Genomic DNA, 19134 nt, shown 5'->3' on the forward strand with positions numbered 1-19134 from the left:
GAAAGTTAATATGCCAGTGGTTCATATTTAATTGAATTCATGCTGGGTCATCATTTTGGTTAAACAACATGTAAATCTGACTAGCTTGGTCAGGCTTTTATAAACCAGTGGATGTTCATGCTATGTGATGAAAACTACAGAGTGTTGTTTTTGCGTTCTGATTTTAAAAGTTGGAAAAAAGATTGTTTTCTGCAGTTTTCTGCACATGTGCCTTTCCCAGGCTTGTTCGGCGACCATACATAATTCTGTCTGGCTTCTGTAAGACGTACTGGAAGATTTAGATTAGGTTTCATGTGGAGCATTTGAAGCAATAACTCCATAGACTCAAGGGGAAATAAATAGTTTATTGTTGTTGTAAAGGAGGTTAAAATTGGTTATCCACTACGACTGAACACTCTCAAAACCTTCACTGTAGAATGATTGTGCTTTTACTAAAACAACTTTAATCTTACCTACATTCTAAATGGTCTTCAAATTATTTTATTTTTAAGATTCCCCTTTCCCTGTTTATTATGTTTTGCTAAGCATGATATAAAGTGTGCATAAAGTGCACTGTCCTTTTTGAAGTTGCTAGAACAATTATTTAGAACAAGTTTAAAACAATTTAAAGTTGCCCCATGATCAAAAAGAAACTGTATCAGTCCCAGGTGCTATTAGTGCCTGAAAGCATGAATTCTTAAAATAATTATTTAGTACTTTATTGCAAGTACTGTACATCTGTCAGTATCTAGGTTACCATGTCCCACGTTTAATACATAGTGGAATAAATGAATAATAAATGATGCTCTAGTTCAATTTAATTACATGTGCCAGGATGTCTGAATAAATGGTTTTGCCTCAGGTTTAGATACCAGACAGATATTATTCAGGATGCAATAAGCTTCAAATTACCCCTTAAAATATTTCATAGAACCTAGTGATGATTTAAATTCACCTTTTTATAACTGAGGGGTCTTCGGGATTGGCTTCTTAATCCTGATTTTACAACACCTCTTGACTTTCATCGATACTTCTCCCTCTGCTGGCATCTCCCCAGTGTGAAGGGGGTTTGTGTAACTCCGACAGGATTCCAATTTTGAGGCGGAGGGACTTCTGAAAAGCAAAGAGTAGTAATCACCAAAACGGAAATTCCAAACGTTCCATTCAGATCTACAAACTCTGAAGGCTTGCAGTACCTGTGTCCTCCAGACCTTCCTAAGCCTAAAACCTATCTATATACACAGAGTTGAAAATAGTATATATCCCTCTCCGTGGTGCTGCATGAAGTAAGTGCCTTGTTGTGACTAGACAAGCTTGTCAATCAGTACTGGGGCACCCTCCAAGCCCAATTAGGAGGGGTGGGTTCATGAAGAAAGCTAATAAGGAAGACCACAGTGTAAGAAGAAAATGTGCTGTATTCAATTTTATTCTACAAGTATTATTTTTTATTGTTGTAGTTTGGAGAGATATGTCGATAGAGTAGTACGTCATGATGGTAGCAGCCTGTAAACAATCCTTATTTGCAAACTGGAAGAAAAAGGCTTTATACTTGTCAAACTGCTGAGTTAAATTAATAGAGGGGGTGTTTGAAAGGCTGGAGGTATTTCTTCCCCCTCCTTGAACGCGACAGGTGAGATCTGTACGGTGGAAGAGCCACCCAGGGTCCCGGTCTCATTACCTACAACTGATGGAAAGCCACACAAGCAACCTACAATCCCATCCATCTGAAACAATGCAGCCTTTTCAAAGCAAAGACGGCAGCCATGCTGTGAGGATGACAGCCTGTCAGTCAGTAGAACACCCTGCAGTTTTCATGTTCACTCCAAGGAGATACTCAGTAATAGCCTGGGCCTCCTAATATTCAGAACAACGTCATTCGAAAAGCCATTCCTTTTCATTACAAAATCCATTTCATGAATCTAAACTGATTCAAATTCTGTTCCCAAATTTGTTTTCTCTGCATTAAATAACATTGACAATTGCCTTGTATTTTATTCACAAATATCCAAAGAATATAGATATCCTGCTGTTATAAATATGCCCGTGTTTTTTTCTGTATTATATTTTTAGAATAGTTTTATTATATATTATTAATTTAGCTTTTACTTCGAATTACACAATATTACACTACAATAAAGACTAGAAAATTCTAATTCAGAAGTCAGCAACCAATGTTCTACCAATATGAAAGCTGATCTGTATTTCCAACATTCAAATGTTGAGTGTGATAAGCAAGACCACCATGTTTTTTCTGGATTGTTGTTTTTTCATCCTACTGTACTATAGTTGTAACACTGCATGTAGCCCTATAATGTGTTCATTATTTCACATGGATACATACTTTCTCTTGGGCTTGAAGAACTCCATAAATTGAAGACCAGATAAATTCTATTGTACAGCTTGGATGAAGAACTGTCATTCATCTTACAAAAAATGAATTCAATGCAGAAGGGGTATGTAAGACAGTTTTACTATAAATAATCCCATTGAAATATCAGTTATTGGAGCATTTTACAGTTAAGCACAGTGGAAACAGTAGATCTTTCATTGAGACTGAAAATGTTTTCCACCTACTCAATAGTGTTTCAGCGCTATAAGCATATAAGGTTTTTTAAAATTGAATTATTGGTTTTGTGCCTTTCAAGTGAGAAGGCAGGAGAGACAAACACAACAGCAACAGACAAAATGCCTTTCTGATGTTCCAGGGAGTGGACTGCAGGAGTGTGTATCTGGAGCTGCACGTAGAAGGAACTCGATTACAAAGTGCTGACAGGAAGAATGTAAACTACTGTGATTCACCTGATTCACTGTCAGTTCATTGATTCCCCAGATAACCAGGGTGCAAGGAGTTGAGACCTCATCTGAAAAAAAAGCCCAGTGCTCATTTTTACAACTTCTAACAAGCCTGAAAAAAAAAACATGTTTTCTTACTACACAAATACATCCTGTGAGGCAATAGAATTGACAAGTGTAATGTGACCTCACCAGGAGAATGTAAGGAAGTGAAAAAGCAAACAATACTTGATTACTGTATATAATTCCTGGTTTTGGGCACATAGGCAGGCTGGTAAATGAATTGGTTTCTGGGAAAACTGGCCCTAATGTGAGTGTGGGCGTGTTTGAATCTGTTTGTCTCCTGCGATGGAAACGGGTGGATGTTATTAGCTTTAAAAGTGCTCAAAGAAGCGCATCAAAAATCATTTCTTGTGGGACGTTGTCATATACAGTATGCTCAGGATAAAGGAACTTGATTTCCTTAGTTTAGAATAAGGGAGATCAAGAGGAGATTATATGAAGGTCTGAGGAGAATGAGATAGGATCCACTTTATCCACAAAACAAGGGCACAGGGCTCACAAGTGGAAACTGAGAAGATCATTCCTTTAGGTTGGAGAATAGCAAACAGCTCTTTAAACAAAGATATGTGGGTAGTCTGAAGCCCCAGACCCCTTCAAGAATCAACTGGTTGATATTTTCTGCATCTAGCTTCACTACATGGGTCCTCTCTTTTGCAGCTTTTTTTATATTTTTACATAAAATCACTTTATGTCTTCTTGAAGGTACATATGGCATATTCATTGCTTGGTTCAGTTTATTGATACGGTAAGCAATAATCCCACTGCTATGGACTGGCTGTGATATAATAGATGCAAATTAATGGAGGTGACCACATTGTGCCCTGATGCATGTCTGTGGCCTAAGACATCAGTGCACGTATCTCACCAGTTATTGTGGATGAGCTCTGCAATAGTGCTGCAAAACCTCAGCTACAAGGGCTGAGTTCATATCAGATAATCCAGGAGAGAAGTCTAATCTCCCATGATACCTTCATTCCTTGGTACATAAGCCAAACATTCGGCTCGCTTTTGTAATATTTCTCTGCATTCCATGCCGACATGGAGGAATCTACGTACACAGCCAGATCTCTTTCATCTCTCAGCTTCCTGCAGATACGTCAATTCAGTGTTCCTGCTCGCTTTGCACGTGTCCAAATTCAAATGGATTGAACGTTGGTGTGCAAGAGAATATGTGTATAACCCTGGTTGTGTAGGAATGACCAGTGGTATGTCGGACATGTCTTGTGTATGCCGAGTTGCACTAACATTGGCTGGAGGATGTTTCCCAAGATATTGATGCCATAACACTGGGCAGTGAGACAAGTTCTGACTGGAACTGGGCACTGCTTGCACCTCACACCATCACTCCTCCTCCTTTGCGTAAAATCCCAGTTTCCTTGGTATGCAGGACACACAGCAGACCATCAGCAGAGCTCATATTAAACACAGATTGATCAGAAGACATTTGTGCCCTCTCATCTTCCTCGGCCAAGGCTGCCTTTGTTAGCTCCCATGAAAGTCAAAGTTAATGTGATGTAATAATCTAGCCAGCATCTATATCACCCTGCATCTCACAACTGGCAACCCACAAACCTAAGGTTGCTGCTAGAAGGGGGGTTAGTTTGGGGTGCTCACCCTGCTATGTGGATCCTAATGTCCCTGAATAGTGACAGGGAAAATATACTGTAAAGAGGCCCCATCCTTCGGATAAGATGTAAAACCGAGGTCCTGACTCTCTATGGTCAATAAAAATCCCAGGGCATTTCTTGAAAAGAGAAGGGATGTTACCCCAGTGTCCTAGGCAAATTTCCCCCTTGTCGTTAAAAATATGGGCCTTCTAATAATACCCATCTATGAATTGGCATAATGACTCTGTTCTCCTCCCCACTGATAGCTGATGTGTGGTGAGCGTACTGGTGCACCGTCATCCAGATGACGGCTGCACAGTAGTGGTGGTGGAGGGGAGTCCCCATTACCTGTAAAGCACTTTGAGTGGAGTGTCCAGAAAAGAGCTACATAAGTGTAAGGAATTATTAATTAATGAGTAGGACTCTGACCTTGAAAAGGCCTTCAGAACCACGAGCCATAGTCTGGCAGGTGTTTCTGGTCTGCCCTGTCAGTAATCAGCCTGTTTCAAGAACCTCTGATGGCACTTCTTGCTATAGCACTAGCTTATTGTAACTGGATGTGGAAGTCCTTGTCCTGCTTTGCTGTGGTGCCAAGTGTTAGTGATCACTCACACTGCCAGGCTACTAGATGAGGAATGGGCTGTGAGTGGAGCTGGAGATGACATGCAATCAACGGCTATGACAATCACCATTCCAAGTGCCTTTGTCCTCTCCACAATCACTTTCAAATTTGGAATTGGACCAAGCTATAACATTCATCGAGTGGCCTTTGTATTTCTGTCTAGCTCTAAGGATGCCTTCCCCCTTTCTCTGACAGCTACCACCAGCTGTCTACACTGGCTTGCTTTTCAAAACCTGGGCCATTAATTCGTGCAAAATCTGCAGTTACTGGCAAAGAGAGGCCCAGTTCTGCCATTTGCAATACATCACTGTAATACAGAGAAAGTCTGATGTCTCTCATTGGCTGGCTTTTGCTTTGTCCTTTGAAGGGATTATTAAAAAAACCCATAAAGGGTATATCATAGAAATAGTTACGCTATTATTACTGTACTGTTTTATAGTTCAAGGGACACATGAACATTTTTTTTCAGCAGGAGCTAATTTTCAACTGTTATTAATAATCTATGAACAATGTGGCTATTCATAAACTCATTATGGTTTAGAGTCGAGCATGAATACTGTCAGAAGCTATTAACTAAAAAAAAAATGTTTTTTCCATTCAGGAGTGAAGGAGAAGGGTATTGTCTTAACAAGACCCAGCAGGTATTATCTACGGCTTATCCTCATAATCACTACCATAGCAACACTACAACTGTTGAATTGAAACATTCCTATGAATTATACATGTCTCACTTCACTTGATGACTTTGTTTCACACTTCGTTGTTTTCGCCAGATGGCGAAAACACAACCGATCAACCGTTAGCGATGAGAAACCGGAACGTTTGTTTTAAAATATTTAGTGATAGCACGATTAGATGTATGCTTACATTACTGTTCTATAATCCCGTAAATGCTGTATTAATGATAAATGCAACATTTCTTTTCAGTATCAAAAAGCAGTGAGTCTTTTAATCATATATGACTCCTGTGTTAAGAAGGGTTATATAAATGTGGATACAATTCACAATAACGACGTTTATTGGGTTGGATCAAAACTTCTCTTAAGTTCCTGTTATAGCCTGAAGAGATGTAGTTCATTCAATACTTAAAACCCTTACACTGACTGTATACTTCCACTACTAAAAAGCCTAATAAATACAGAGGCTCTACTTTCAGTCGACGGGGATAAATATTTTACTGTACACTTGCTCGTGCAAAATACACCTATAATAGTCTTTATTCACTTGGGAAATTCCTGTGCAGAGTTTGCGAAGTCACCCTCAGCTTTGAGACTCGGCAGATACAGAGACCAGGAATGGAAAATGTAAATATTTCCTTCTTCGGGGAGAACAAATTCCTTATTTTAATTATATTTATTTAATGTACTGTATTCTGCAGTAAGTCACAATAAGAGTTAAAAAGAGGTTGCGATTCCGTATTTATTTACACATAAAATGATTTGTCTTCCAGGTTGTTGCACATGTGCTCAGATCGCCAGGTCCAATGAATAATTACAAGAAAGCACGGTGTTTTAAAATCATCTGGTCTTTTGCTTTTTTTTCTCTCTACATATTTTTAGATCACACTGGCACTCCAGTGCCCTACAGTAGGTGTAGTAATCTATGCGCGGTGTGATTTAATGATGAGAAACGTTGTGTTTGGAAAACAAAAACACCTCAACTTCATGTAATAATAATAATAATAATAATAATAATAATAATAATAATAATAATAATAATAATAATTGCTTACACTTATATAGCGCTTTTCTGGACACTCCACTCAAAGCGCTTTCCAGGTAATGGGGACTCCCCTCCACCACCACCACCAATGTGCAGCCCCACCTGGATGATGCGACGGCAGCCATAGTGCGCCAGAACGCACCAGTATATATAACGCTCACCACACACCAGCTATCAGTGGGGAGGAGAACAGAGTAATGAAGCCAATTCATAGATGGGGATTATTAGGAGGCCATGATTGTTAAGGGCCAATGGGAAATTAGGCCAGGACATCAAATTCTAGAAAATACATTTCATTGCCAGCAACTGCTGCTGCATGGTGTATTGTTGTGCATTTGATAAATAAACATTGATTGATTGATTGAAAAGCATGAATAGAGGGTATGAAACCATTTACTTTTGTGGATGAAGTATTTAGCCAAAATAATTGACAGATTAATATCTGCATCACTTCACTTTCAATAATTGCTTATCCAATCCAGGAGCAGGCCCAGATCCTATCCCTGGAATCACTGGGCGCCTCCAAGGCGGAATACAAACTAGCCAGGAAGCCAGTCCATCTTAGGGCACAAGCAGACGTGCACGATCTGACACCAGGGTCAGTTTTCACAGAAGACAATTAACCCAGCAGTGTGTCGATGGACTTTCGGAGGAAACCGGAGTAAACCCACAGGAATACAGACTCCACGAAGATAGCATCCCAGGTCTGGAATCAAACCCGGAGCTCCAGCGCAGCGATGTAGCAATCCTAACCACTGCACCGCTAACGCATGCTAGAAGGTTTAAAAAAAATGATCTCATGCCGCCCTCTCGCGGCACAAAGCTAGAAGATCAAAATGAACTGAGTCAATTCAATTAAGCTCCTACATTTCGGTTCAGCTAAACAAAAACCGCAACAACGTTTCATTTGCATTTCAGTTCTGTGGTAAAATAATGTCATATTTGTATTGTTTGAAAATGTAGCAAATCGCTTTCTGTCTTCAAAATTAATTTACAGCTTATATGTGCGTCCTTTTAAGTCCTAAAAGATCAATGATAATGATGCAAGGAAATAAATTTTAAAACGTCTAAAGTGTAAATTAAATTAGCTTAAATGCTACAATCAGATCGGATAGGTTTGAAATGACTGATAATTCTGTCAGCAGTAGTAAAAATGCCGGAGGAGCGCAGTTTCTGGTGGTTTCTTTTCCAATTCAGCTCTTAGCTTAATGACCCAGTTGAACTAAATATTGGCTTGATCAGAGTGGTTTAAAAACTTTCCTAGCTTTTAAGCTACTCCTAACCTATGACGCAAATTCGTGAAGCGTTCCATATTTTTGGGGAGCGGAGCGGTGGCTCTGTGGCTAAGGATCTGCGCCTCTGACCGGAAGGTTGCCGGTTCAAATCCCGCGGCCGGCAGAGGAATCCTACTCCGTTGGGCCCTTGAGCAAGGCCCTTCACCCCAACTGCTCCAGGGGCGCCGTACAATGGTAGACCCTGCGCTCTGACCCCAAGCTTCTTTCCCTGTCTCTGTGTCTGTGTCTCCATGGAGAACTGTAGTCCTCCAAGACAGATGATGGGCACTTCTTCGTTATTATTACTACTACAAGTACCAGTACGAGTGCATGCTCACAGAAGACAGCCAGCCCCTAGTCGGCGCTGTGCAAGAGGCCGGAGTATCCAGAGTTTCAGCCCACCCGAAGTTATCGAACCAATCACATCCCTCCTTCCATGACGGAAGCGGAATTACGTCATACAGGAACTTTCTTTGCTCGTGTTGATTGAACAACAAAACTGACTAGATTTTTCTACAGCAGCGATCACAGGTAGGTCACTGGTAGCATAGCGGTAAAAGAAAACAGGTCAAGTCGTTGTGTACGATTTGTGATTTATGATTTATGATTTAGGACAATACAGTTTGTTTAAAGGTGACATAGAGTGGACGGTTGTGTTGCGGAGCAGGGTCAGGTGAGTGACTTCTACTCGTTTCATCTTCGTCTGTGAAGTCGCTGGGGACTCGGGATTTTATCTTCGTGTGTAAAGTGAAAGTCAAAATGGATGCAGCTGAATGAAATCGGCAGTCTGTCAGGACTGTCGCTTTTTCATTTTGCACAGCACTGCTCGTTCAGAAAAGAGTTCGTGTTACCGAATCGGGTTCCGCACCAGTCACATGAAGACAAGGTTCTTAACATGGCTTCTGGATCCCCCTGTATTTTCTGGCTTAATTTCAGTTTACCTCTTATTTTAATTCTTGAGTGATCAACACCTGCCTTGATCTAGAAAGTAGCTCGCTAATGGTGTAGTTTTGACAAGACAATAAGCAAATAGCTCCCAACACCGGCAAGCTCTTATTGCTGTCTGAACAGCTCCTCATAGGTGACCTACTGACAATGGACAACGACAGGTGGAATACTGTTTCTAAGTTTAGTTGCAAACCTTTTTCTGACGTTTAAAAGCTACAACGTCTTTTAGGTTAAAAAAAAAGTCTCAAAACGCAGGTGTCTCTTTCCAGGAGTCGTCTTGGATCATTGTTGCCAGCCTTTAGACAAGCATAGCATCTAGATTGTGTAGCATTGCAGAGTTCCTATGAAAATACCTTTAAGTCATTGATGTATTAAATTATTATAACGCTTAGCTGAGCTTTTCATACGAACAGACTCCAGACAAATCCTCAGCTAAATGTAAGTTGTCCAGATGTTCAAAGTAGATTTGAGTTGTTACTTGGCTACATTGGACTACCTTACCCTGGGATTTAATTTGGGGAACAGAGTGTCTCTTCCAAATATGCCCTTAATTGTACCTATTAAATATATCTGTTGTACATATACTTTCCTGTCTAAATGCAGAATGTAGTTTCTTTTCAAACTAAATATCACATTATATTCAAACACAGCTTTTGTTTTAAATTTTAGAGCTTGTAGTTGCTCTTGATGCTTGCCATGTGGAAGATATAATCTATGTACTGATGCACAATGAAGGTGTGACACATGGTTTCATCGTGCACAGTGTTATTTACATTTGAGATATTTGTCAAATATGATGGTTCTTTGGAATATATTGTTTCTTTGGATAACAACTGGGCTGGAGATATGGAATCTCAGGAATTAACACCAGGTGCACACTGTTTGATATTTGGTTTAAAATGGCTAACTTGAGTGGATTAAGCATCAGTGATCTTTTTGGAGGCCTTTTAAGGGAAATGTTGACAAGTAAGTGCTAAATCACAATCTTCTGTGGGCCATGGTCAGTGCTCATGGACAGTAGGATCACTATGACTTTTAATATTTTCATTTTTACAGTATTGTCACATTTCATACGAAAAACACCATTCTTGGATTTGTGTTTTTGGGTGGTTTGTGTAACTTTGTCAGTGATAGTTATCTGTTTAAAATATTTGATTCAATCAGCAGGATTTGAGTGTTGCATTTCACATTTTCTCGGTGTGTATATTTCTTCTAACAAATTAGTGTGAAATGCATAGGTAATTTTAGTTTTGAGCTCGTTTTTGATGCTTGTGATTTTTTTTCTAACCCATGGGGTCCCTACAAACTTACTAAAATTAACCGCAATAACTCTCCTCATTAGAGCACAAGGCAAACTTTTCGTTTCAAATGGTTTCTGTGTGTTTTGCGTCATCATTCCTTCAGTCAGAGGGTGACACTGATCAGTAATCCCAATCATCCCTCATTTAACTCATATTTCACTCCTGCAGTTTAGTGGGTTTTAGTTAAGTTGAAATATGACTTAGTGAATTATCGTTCAAAAGAAGGGAGGAAGTGTGAAATTCTGAAGAGCTAAAGGTGTATTGGATTAACATCCATGTATATGTTTATAGGCTCGATTAGGATATGCAAGAGATGCATGCAGCTGCTTGATGATGAGCTCTCTATGTTAAGGAACACGCCTTTATGTTTTTCACCACAGTCACATGCGGCGAGTATGGCCACCACAATAGTCCACGACACGTCAGAAGCGGTGACGCTGTGCTCCTCCCAAGGCCTCTACCTAAAACCCATCGCTAAACTCACCGTCAGCGTGGGGCTGCCCCAGCTGAAGCAGCCGGGCAAGTCCATCTCCAACTGGGAGGTGATGGAGAGGCTGAAGGCCATGGTACAGCCCGACCAGTTCTCCACCCTGCGCATCGCCAAGAGCACCATGGAGTTCATCCGCTTCGAGGGCGAGGTGGAGAACCGGGGCATCGTCCGGACGTTCCTGGCCAAACTCGATGGGAAGACGATAAAGCTGAGCGGCTTCACCGACATCCTCAAAGTCCGGGCTGCAGAGTACAAGATCGACTTCCCGACCCGCCACGACTGGGACTCGTTCTTCCGAGACGCCAGGGACATGAACGAGACTCTCCCCGGCGAGCGGCCGGACACCATCCACTTAGAGGGGCTGCCCTGCAAGTGGTTCGCCCCGAAGGGCTCGTCCTCGGAGAAGCCGTGCGAGAACGTGCTGCGGACCGTGTTCGAGGTCTTCGGCAGGATCCGCAACGTCGACATTCCCATGCTGGACCCTTACAGGGAGGACATGATGGACAAGAACTTCCACACCTTCAGCTTTGGCGGCCATTTGAACTTCGAGGCCTATGTGCAGTACCAGGAGTACATAGGCTTCGTTAAGGCAATGGATGCCCTGCGGGGAATGAAGCTGATGTATAACGGAGAAGATGGGAAGGCCGTGGCATGTAATATCAAGGTAGGCGCTCTGACGCAGTGTTTCTCCAGATGTCTTCTTTTTGATTGTCTTGCACGCAAATGCATTTGAAAGCAGCTCTCTTGTATAGTTCTGTTTATACTGTAGATCTGGAGAGATTTTGGTGGCATTTCTCTTAACAGATGCTCTGAGACGATCCTTAATTCTCCTGAATGGCCTGGACGTGTTTTGGACAAGACAATTAATTTAAGTCTCTCACTTTAATCGGCTTTACTCTCCTTAGTACAAGTGGGGCTTGGCTGCATTGAGGGGGGATGTGCTTCCAGTTATCATGGAGTAAAATCGTGGAGGGTTCCATTTGAATAGGTGGCACTGAAAAACAGTCCACTGGCTGGAATTCATAGACATTTTCCAGCCCGTCTGTGTCCTGAAAATTCAAAAATTCAGTTTGTTTTCAGTTTGGATATATTCAGGATTATACACTTTTGTGGACCTCTCTGAACTTTGGCACTCTATAAATAATTTGTCTACTTAAGACAATGGTATTAATTTTTTTTTGATTGCTTACTTTCTTTAACCATCCTATTTTGTTGACAGTATAAAAGCTTCAGAAGAATCCCCTTGTATATTCACTATTTGGTGGATGAGGGGGAGAATGATTAGATAAGTACAACTTAACTAAGATGAGTACAATAATAAGGAGAAAAATTAAGAAAGAAAAAATACAAATCCACTAAAATAATGAGACAATTATGGGCCAATTGTAAAGTTGTGGGTTTATGGGACTTGTCAGCCAGTGAAAATAGAGAAGGAGAACACTGTTTATGTCAGGGCTTTGTTCCAGCTCATAAGCAATTTATTTTTACATGCTTATGAGAATTAATATAACTGCTGCTAGTTCTACATTGCATCTAAAATTTGAAAGCTAATCTGAAATCTCTGACAGTTTAAGAGCAGAGTTTTGTTTAATAATAATTTAAATCGTGCAAATGGATAAGTTAAAAAAGGGGCTTTATCAATGTAATGAAGAATTCTGCTAGATGAAGAAAAAAGATTTCCTGGGTTAAATACATATTGAGCAGTTGTACTAACTACCACATTGCACCCCTGTGTCCTAACTGTTGAAATGGTCTCTAACAGCAGTGTGAATTATGATTTACGGATCAATTCAGTAGTTATTATTGAGGTAGTGAAAACCTTGAACTGGCAAGGACTGGAAAAGCCAAGATTTTCACCTCCCCTACACTTGGCTACTGAGTTTTCCCTTTTTCCTTTCTAATTCTCTTGGGATCACTCTGAATCGCCTAACATTTTTGTCAGCTGGACACTTGACGGAATTTGTCCTTAAAATGTTTGGCAGTGGAAACGTGGTCTGCCTCTGCCGTGCTAAATCTTCAGAGACCTGCTTTTGTTACGATTCCTAGATCACTTTTGACACCACCAAGCACCTGAGCGATACCGCAATAAAGAAGCGGCAGCAGGAGAGACAGAAGCTCCAGGACCTGGAGCGCCAGAGAGAAGAACAGAAACGGAAAGAGAAAGAGGAAGAGGAGAAGCGGAAGGAGGAAGAGAGGTAACGGCAGACCTTTACTCATGTCTGTTATAGATGCATGATGGGAAAGGAGGAGCAACACAACCACGGTACATCATGACAATTCCCTCTTACTAACCTTGTACCGTGTGACCAGCAAAAAAAGAACGTTTAATACCCTCTGGCCTCCTACGCAATTGTCTTTCTCTGTGTACTGCTGCCATTATTGTGTGTTTGCAGAGGATTTGGGACTTCATTGGATGCATGCATGTAGCCAAGTGATGATTACTCTCAAATGAAGATATTTCTTCCCAGATATGCCCTGGTATAGTGTGGTCAGCATTCACGATCTATAGTTGTGAATTGTACTGCAAATGTTAAATAATCTAATATATAGATCATTTATAGAGTTGTCCAGCTCTTTGTGTAAAAACTGCATGAGGCGTACTTTCCGCGATTTCAGGACTAGTGTGGAGAAACCTACAGAATCCACTTGTGTATACATGGTTTCTTCTTGGTGTTTATGTTATTTCTTCCTCAAGGAGAAAGAGAGAGCTGGAGGAGGAGGAGAAGGAGAAGAAAAGGGAGGAGAAGCTGAGGAAGAGGGAGCAGAAGCAAAAAGAACGTGAGGAGAAGAAAAACCTCAAAAAGTTTCAAAAGCACCAAGCTGAGGAGCAGAAGAAACTGCAGGTGAAGATTGCACTGGAAGAGAGGAAAGTATTACTGGCCCAGCGGAACCTGGAATCCATTCGACTTATTGCAGAACTGCTTAGCAGAGCCAAGGTAAGCATGTTCTCCCCATGTTCTTGTGGTTTTCCTCCCTCAGTCCAAAGAAATACTGGAAAGTTTAATTGGCTTCTGAAAAAACTCTGCCCTATGTGTCCCAGTGTGCCCCACAATGTACTGACTTCCCATCCGGTGTGTCTCTATCCTGCTTTGTGACTGCGACTTGTTGGGATAGGCTCCGGCTCCTACGTGACCCTGAATTTGATAGAGTGGTTAGAAAGTGTTGAACAAAATCAAGCAACCTAGCGACCCCTTTCAGTGATGCCTTCACACATGCATTATTTTATTCCGCAGTGCTTTGCGTTTGCCTGCTTGAGCGGTAGTAGCAGTAAGCCGTGCGGCCTAGCTGGCAGGCGCCCTGTGCGCGTTGTGACCCCCGCGGTGCTCTTGTGTGTGCGGCAGGCTCAGAAGCAGCAGGAGCAGGAGCGGCTGGAGGCGGAGAGGGCCAGGCTGCTGCGGCTGGAGGAGAGGCGCCAGCTGCAGGAGGCCGAGCTGCGGCGCGTGGAGGAGGAGAAGGCGCGGGCTCTGGAGCTGCAGCGCCGGGAGAGGGAGCTCAGGGAGAGACTCCTGTGCAACCTCCTGAAGAAGAGCAGCGCGCCGGAGCTGCAGGAGGGCCAGGGAGCAACCCCCAGAGGCCCGACTGGGCGGCCCACTTCCGCAGATTTCTTCTCTGATTCAGAAAAGCCAGAGCACCTCGCCGGCGCCATCTGTCCAGACACCATGGCGAACGGGGCTTTCGATGGAGGGGTGTGTAACCAGGTGAATGGTTATGAGTGCACAGAGGAAAATAAGGACCCGAGTCCTCGGTCCCGGACCTCTGAGAAAAAGGCTGACGGGGTCCGATCGGGCCAACGTCAGCAGGGCGGCCGAGCAAGGAGGCACCGGAACTCCAGCCGCGAGGACAGGGAGCGCGGTCGGCGCAGACGCCGCCATAGCTCGGGGGGAAGGGACAGGAGCAGGGAGAGGAGGAGCCGCTGCAGGGACTCCAGCAGTGCTGACGGCTGGCGCAGCCGGAGCCGGAGCAGCTCCAGGAGGCACTCCAGCGGGCACCAATGGCACAGGCACCGCAGCCACAGCTCAACCCGGGAGACGAGCGGGCACAGGAGAGGGAGGAGACACCACCGCCATCGAGATGGGAGCTAAGAGCAGCCTGCATTGACACTGAACTCTCGGTCCAGTGCGGCACACAAAAGCTGTTGGAGAGAGGAAGGCTGGTAAGCGGGGCCCAGGAGCTCCGGAGCTCTCTGGGCAGCAGGACTGAGGTTCCTTGTTGGAGGTGTCACAGGGGTGACCACAGCGTGGGTTTCTGGACTACTGACATGAAGAAGAGGACTTCACCCAAGCAAGCCAGCAATTTAGTTTCATACAGCAGGGCATGAGTTCTTGGCTTTAGGGACCAAAAATACATTTTGTTTTTCATTAAAAGGAAAAATGTAATTCCTCTCCTGTCTTTGCCCTTTTCTGAAAATATTTTGAATACTTTTTTTTAAATGTTTTCAACAAAGCTGAAAGTATAACTTTTTATCCAATATTTTGGTATTTCAAAAGAATATGAGTCAGCCTTGGATATTTTAAAGTATTTTTCTAGTTTTACCTATAGATTAACGCTCAGGAAATTCTGTTTTCTCTATTAAAACATTATGCTCACATCACTGAACAAAGGCACTTAATGCTTTAGTGGTATGTAGACTTAAAACCAGCATGTATAAAGGCCTCTAATAGCCAGGCTGTTTATTAGTTAAGGTTACAATGAATGCAGTAGATGTTGCAAAGAAGAATGCTGCTACTTCATTACTGCATCAGTACATTAATGACTTTTAGACAGATGTCCATTAAGGGCATAAAAAACATGCTCTACGGTGTATTTTTCTGTTGTCACGATAGTAGCATTCATGAACTCATGAAGGAAATTTGAAGGAAAAACGCCTCTATTTCTTTATTAATCTTTCTTGACACCAATTCGATTTATCCATTATCACGCTGGAGGACCTAACGAAGATAAACTAGAATATATTTATAGTATGTGTGAAAACGTGGCCATATAACTTTTCATTTGTTTTTCACAAGCAACAGACACTATTTGATCCCCAAATAATTTTAGCTCTGTGTTCTGTATTGTTTTCTAAGGAGTTGAAATGAAACCCAAACCTTCAAAGGAGAACCCAACCTTCATTAAGTATCCTGTTCATGCAATAGGGTACACAGGTGTTCTCTTGCCTGACGAATAGGTTTGCTATTTGTGATGTCAGTTAAAGCACCATGCACCCTCTGACAGCTGCTCAAAGCTGTTTTGGAATTACTCCCAACTCTGTTGTTTTTTTTCAACAATGTCTCTCTTCCACAGGTTTGCTGAACAGTCTGCTGGCATCGGCTATCTTACATCTAAACGATGCTTTCAGATTATTTTGACCCCGTGTGGTAATGGGTTCAGTGAGGGGCTTGGCTGACAAACCTCAACCCCTGGTGAATAAGCATACTGTAATTTGCACTAGCAAATAAAAAGTGTTTCTTAACAGTGTTCTTAATTATCTTAATATTCTAAACTTATGCTGAACTGCTTAAAGTGATGAAGTTCTGTTTAAGGATTTTTAATCAATACAATTAGTAATCAACCACATATGTTTTTGTTTCCGTTTTGCATGTTGAAAAGAAAAGATCAGGTGCCATGATTTTATTTCAATTAGGATTGAAGAAAGAATACAAGAGAGAAGCATTTGGATCGGTGGGCTCGTTTGGGTGCTTTCATTTATTGAATTTACTTGCTGGACACAACTGTAATACAGGGCTACTTAGCTGTCAAGTTGTTTGCCCAAACAATTGTCAAATTAACTTTTAATGTTGAATTACTAAAATATAGTTACTCCTCTGTCCATTCTGTGTTTTAAAAAGTTTGATTCCCTTATTTCATTACTTTAAAGGTAAAACAATGTTAAAATAATTAAGCACCAATAGCACACCTATGACTTAGGTTTATTACTAACAATCTTTCCAAGCTTCCCTCGGAAGCAATGCAAATATAATTCATGTAACATGAACTCAAACCACTCAGTTTGTGTGGAGTCACCCCTGGAACTGGGTCACACTTGATCTGAAATAGCTGTGCAACTCCATCCCAGAAAGCTATCACAGAGCTCTTGCTGTCTTAAGTAGACCAGTTTAACAGACCAGTTCTTTAGTTGCTGCAGTTAGAGACCTATAAGACATGCTGACCTGGAGTTGTGCACCACTACTGTAAAACATATTTGAGCACAGAGGGTAAGGCAAGGAGTGGTTTATAGTTTAACTCTTTCTCCGTGTCATCATATGGGAAGAGCCTGATTCCACTATGTGTTTTTATCATTTGCAATGCGATGCCGGTCAATACTCGTATTCATGATGAGCTATACATTGCCCCCCATGACGTTAACACACAATGAAGATCTCTCTCTGGATTTTCAATTCTGGAGACTCAAATCTTTACTGTTGAAACATTTTGATGATTATAGCAAACTGTTCTGGGGGGGAATTTGTCAAAGAACTGTGAAGAAAAGCCTTTCCGCTGAAAATGAGTTGTCGATTAAAGATTTTACCAGTAAAGTCAAGGATGAAGGTTAGTTGGCCAGTGTGATCTGGGAAAGGTGCTCCAACAAGGCACCATCAATTTTACAGGTTTTATCTCGGCCACTTAGTGTTTGAGCCTAAGAATTAAATGAACTTATGCTTTTGCTTCAAGAATTGTTCCATCAGATTATATCACCCAGTCCAGCTTTAAACTGACTCCTGACGAAGGATAAGTAAAATATAATGGGAAAATATTTCAAACTGAATGTGACCTTTTCAGTTACCCAACAGGCTGCATTGAATAAACTTTTACATAGTCTGCCTTAAGATTAATATTTTGACATTGACTGCTTTATTGTAATTTTAGCCTATTGGGTGCTACTTTTGTGGAATTGATCAATTCAGTCTCAGAACATCTTTCCTATAATTACAATTTTGCCTTCAGGTGACTACTCAGGGAAATGTTACAAAATCACACCCAGGATTTACACCTGCTAGAGATGAGACCACAAGTGCATTTTTTGTGTTGTAGTTTAAGAGTTTAAGAAGATTTACAAATGAGAGGAGGGTATTTGGCTCCATGTAGTTCCTTCTAGTTAGAAGGTAAAATCCAAGAATCTCCTACGATTCTTGAATCTCCTAAGATCCATCTCATCTGAGGATCCTCAGCCACAGCGCCATGTATCTTGTTCCACAATTCTACAATACCAAAAGGAAAACGCTCTCTCCTCTATTGACGATTCAAACCCCGTCTCCTGCCTGACACGGCTGGATGCATGTCATGATACTAACAAAGTTAATTAGTCTATACAGTGTGACCAAGACCCAGCCTTTATAAAATCCCATGTTGGAAATACCCATTGTGTGTGACATTTAGCTATGCATTATGTTTTATTTGTTGGATGTAATACATCATATGTTCCCCTGGTCTATAAAAATAAACCAGTGTAACAGAAAGTGTCAGTGTTGAAATTAAAAATCTTTCAAATATGTGGCTTGACTTGGACTTTCATTGACTTGCATATCCTTATCACCTGTTTCTAGAGTCATTTATAAGTTTCAGCACTTGGGTTTAAACTCATTTTTAAGTGGTTCAGTGTACTAAAAATGTATGAAGTCATTTCTGATACTGTACTGATACTCTCTACTAAGAGGTTCTAATCTGGGGGCTTAAGAAAGACAACTTCTGCTAGTGTGACAAAGTTTTGATATGTATGTGTAGAATCCAGTGTGTATTTGTCAAAGCATTAAGTGAAAATGACGTTAAGGCCAGACTACAACTTCTTTGCTTGTTTCTATTTGAGTGTTAAGTGGTTGGTCTGTGACAACTAAGCACTAAAAAAAGCTATTAAGAAGCTAAAGAATTACACACATATGCTTTTTCTTATACAATTGGAACCCATCACTGTGAATAGATCACTTGAAGGACTTGGTATAATTTTATTCAATTGCTAGAGACTTTTCTCACTCCAGAGTGACGAAGGTGAACCTTTGGGAGGAAGAGTGCTGTAAGAATGCATTTAATTGTCATGTAATTTGCCAGACCGCTTTATACCATACAGTGTAGCGTGAAGCAGGAGCCTATTAGTCAAGCAGTGAGCGCACAGCAGGGTAGACCCTAGATGGGGCGCCAGTCCATCACAGGGCAACTCCAATACACTCATTTATTAGTTACTCAGTTACAAATACCAAATTACCTGTCTCAGTACATTTTATTATATGACGCTTGAGTAGGTAGCTGGGTCAGCATTGTATAGGCAGCATGGAATAAACCCTTACCTGTTCCATTTTATTATATTATTAATAGTAGTATTGTAATTATATTTCTTTGAAATTAGGCATTTTTGTTACTTTTA

General features: G+C 41.4%; 1 protein-coding gene across 3 annotated transcripts; it reads left to right on the forward strand.

Annotated features, from left to right (window-relative positions):
- The first annotated feature begins 8479 nt into the window (after window positions 1-8479).
- On the forward strand, window positions 8480-18268 carry akap17a (A-kinase anchoring protein 17A). Of its 3 annotated transcripts, XR_015927747.1 has the most exons (6): window positions 8480-8591; window positions 10690-11463; window positions 12846-12994; window positions 13495-13735; window positions 14141-14952; window positions 16083-18268. XR_015927747.1 is itself a non-coding variant. In XM_088609060.1 (5 exons), the coding sequence occupies exons 2-5, from the start codon at window positions 10705-10707 to the stop codon at window positions 14879-14881; spliced, it is 1890 nt and encodes a 629-aa protein (XP_088465186.1). In that variant the 5' UTR covers window positions 8480-8591; window positions 10690-10704; the 3' UTR covers window positions 14882-18268. The 3 variants fall into 3 exon arrangements, 2 of the variants coding, with proteins under 2 accessions (XP_088465186.1, XP_088465195.1); XM_088609060.1 differs by having other exon boundaries at window positions 14141-18268; XM_088609069.1 differs by having other exon boundaries at window positions 8586-8733; window positions 14141-18268.
- The last annotated feature ends 866 nt before the right edge of the window (window positions 18269-19134 follow it).

The sequence above is a fragment of the Lepisosteus platostomus genome, chromosome 2 (genome assembly GCF_059453375.1).
Source record: "Lepisosteus platostomus isolate fLepPlt1 chromosome 2, fLepPlt1.hap1, whole genome shotgun sequence".
NCBI lineage: Eukaryota > Metazoa > Chordata > Actinopteri > Semionotiformes > Lepisosteidae > Lepisosteus > Lepisosteus platostomus.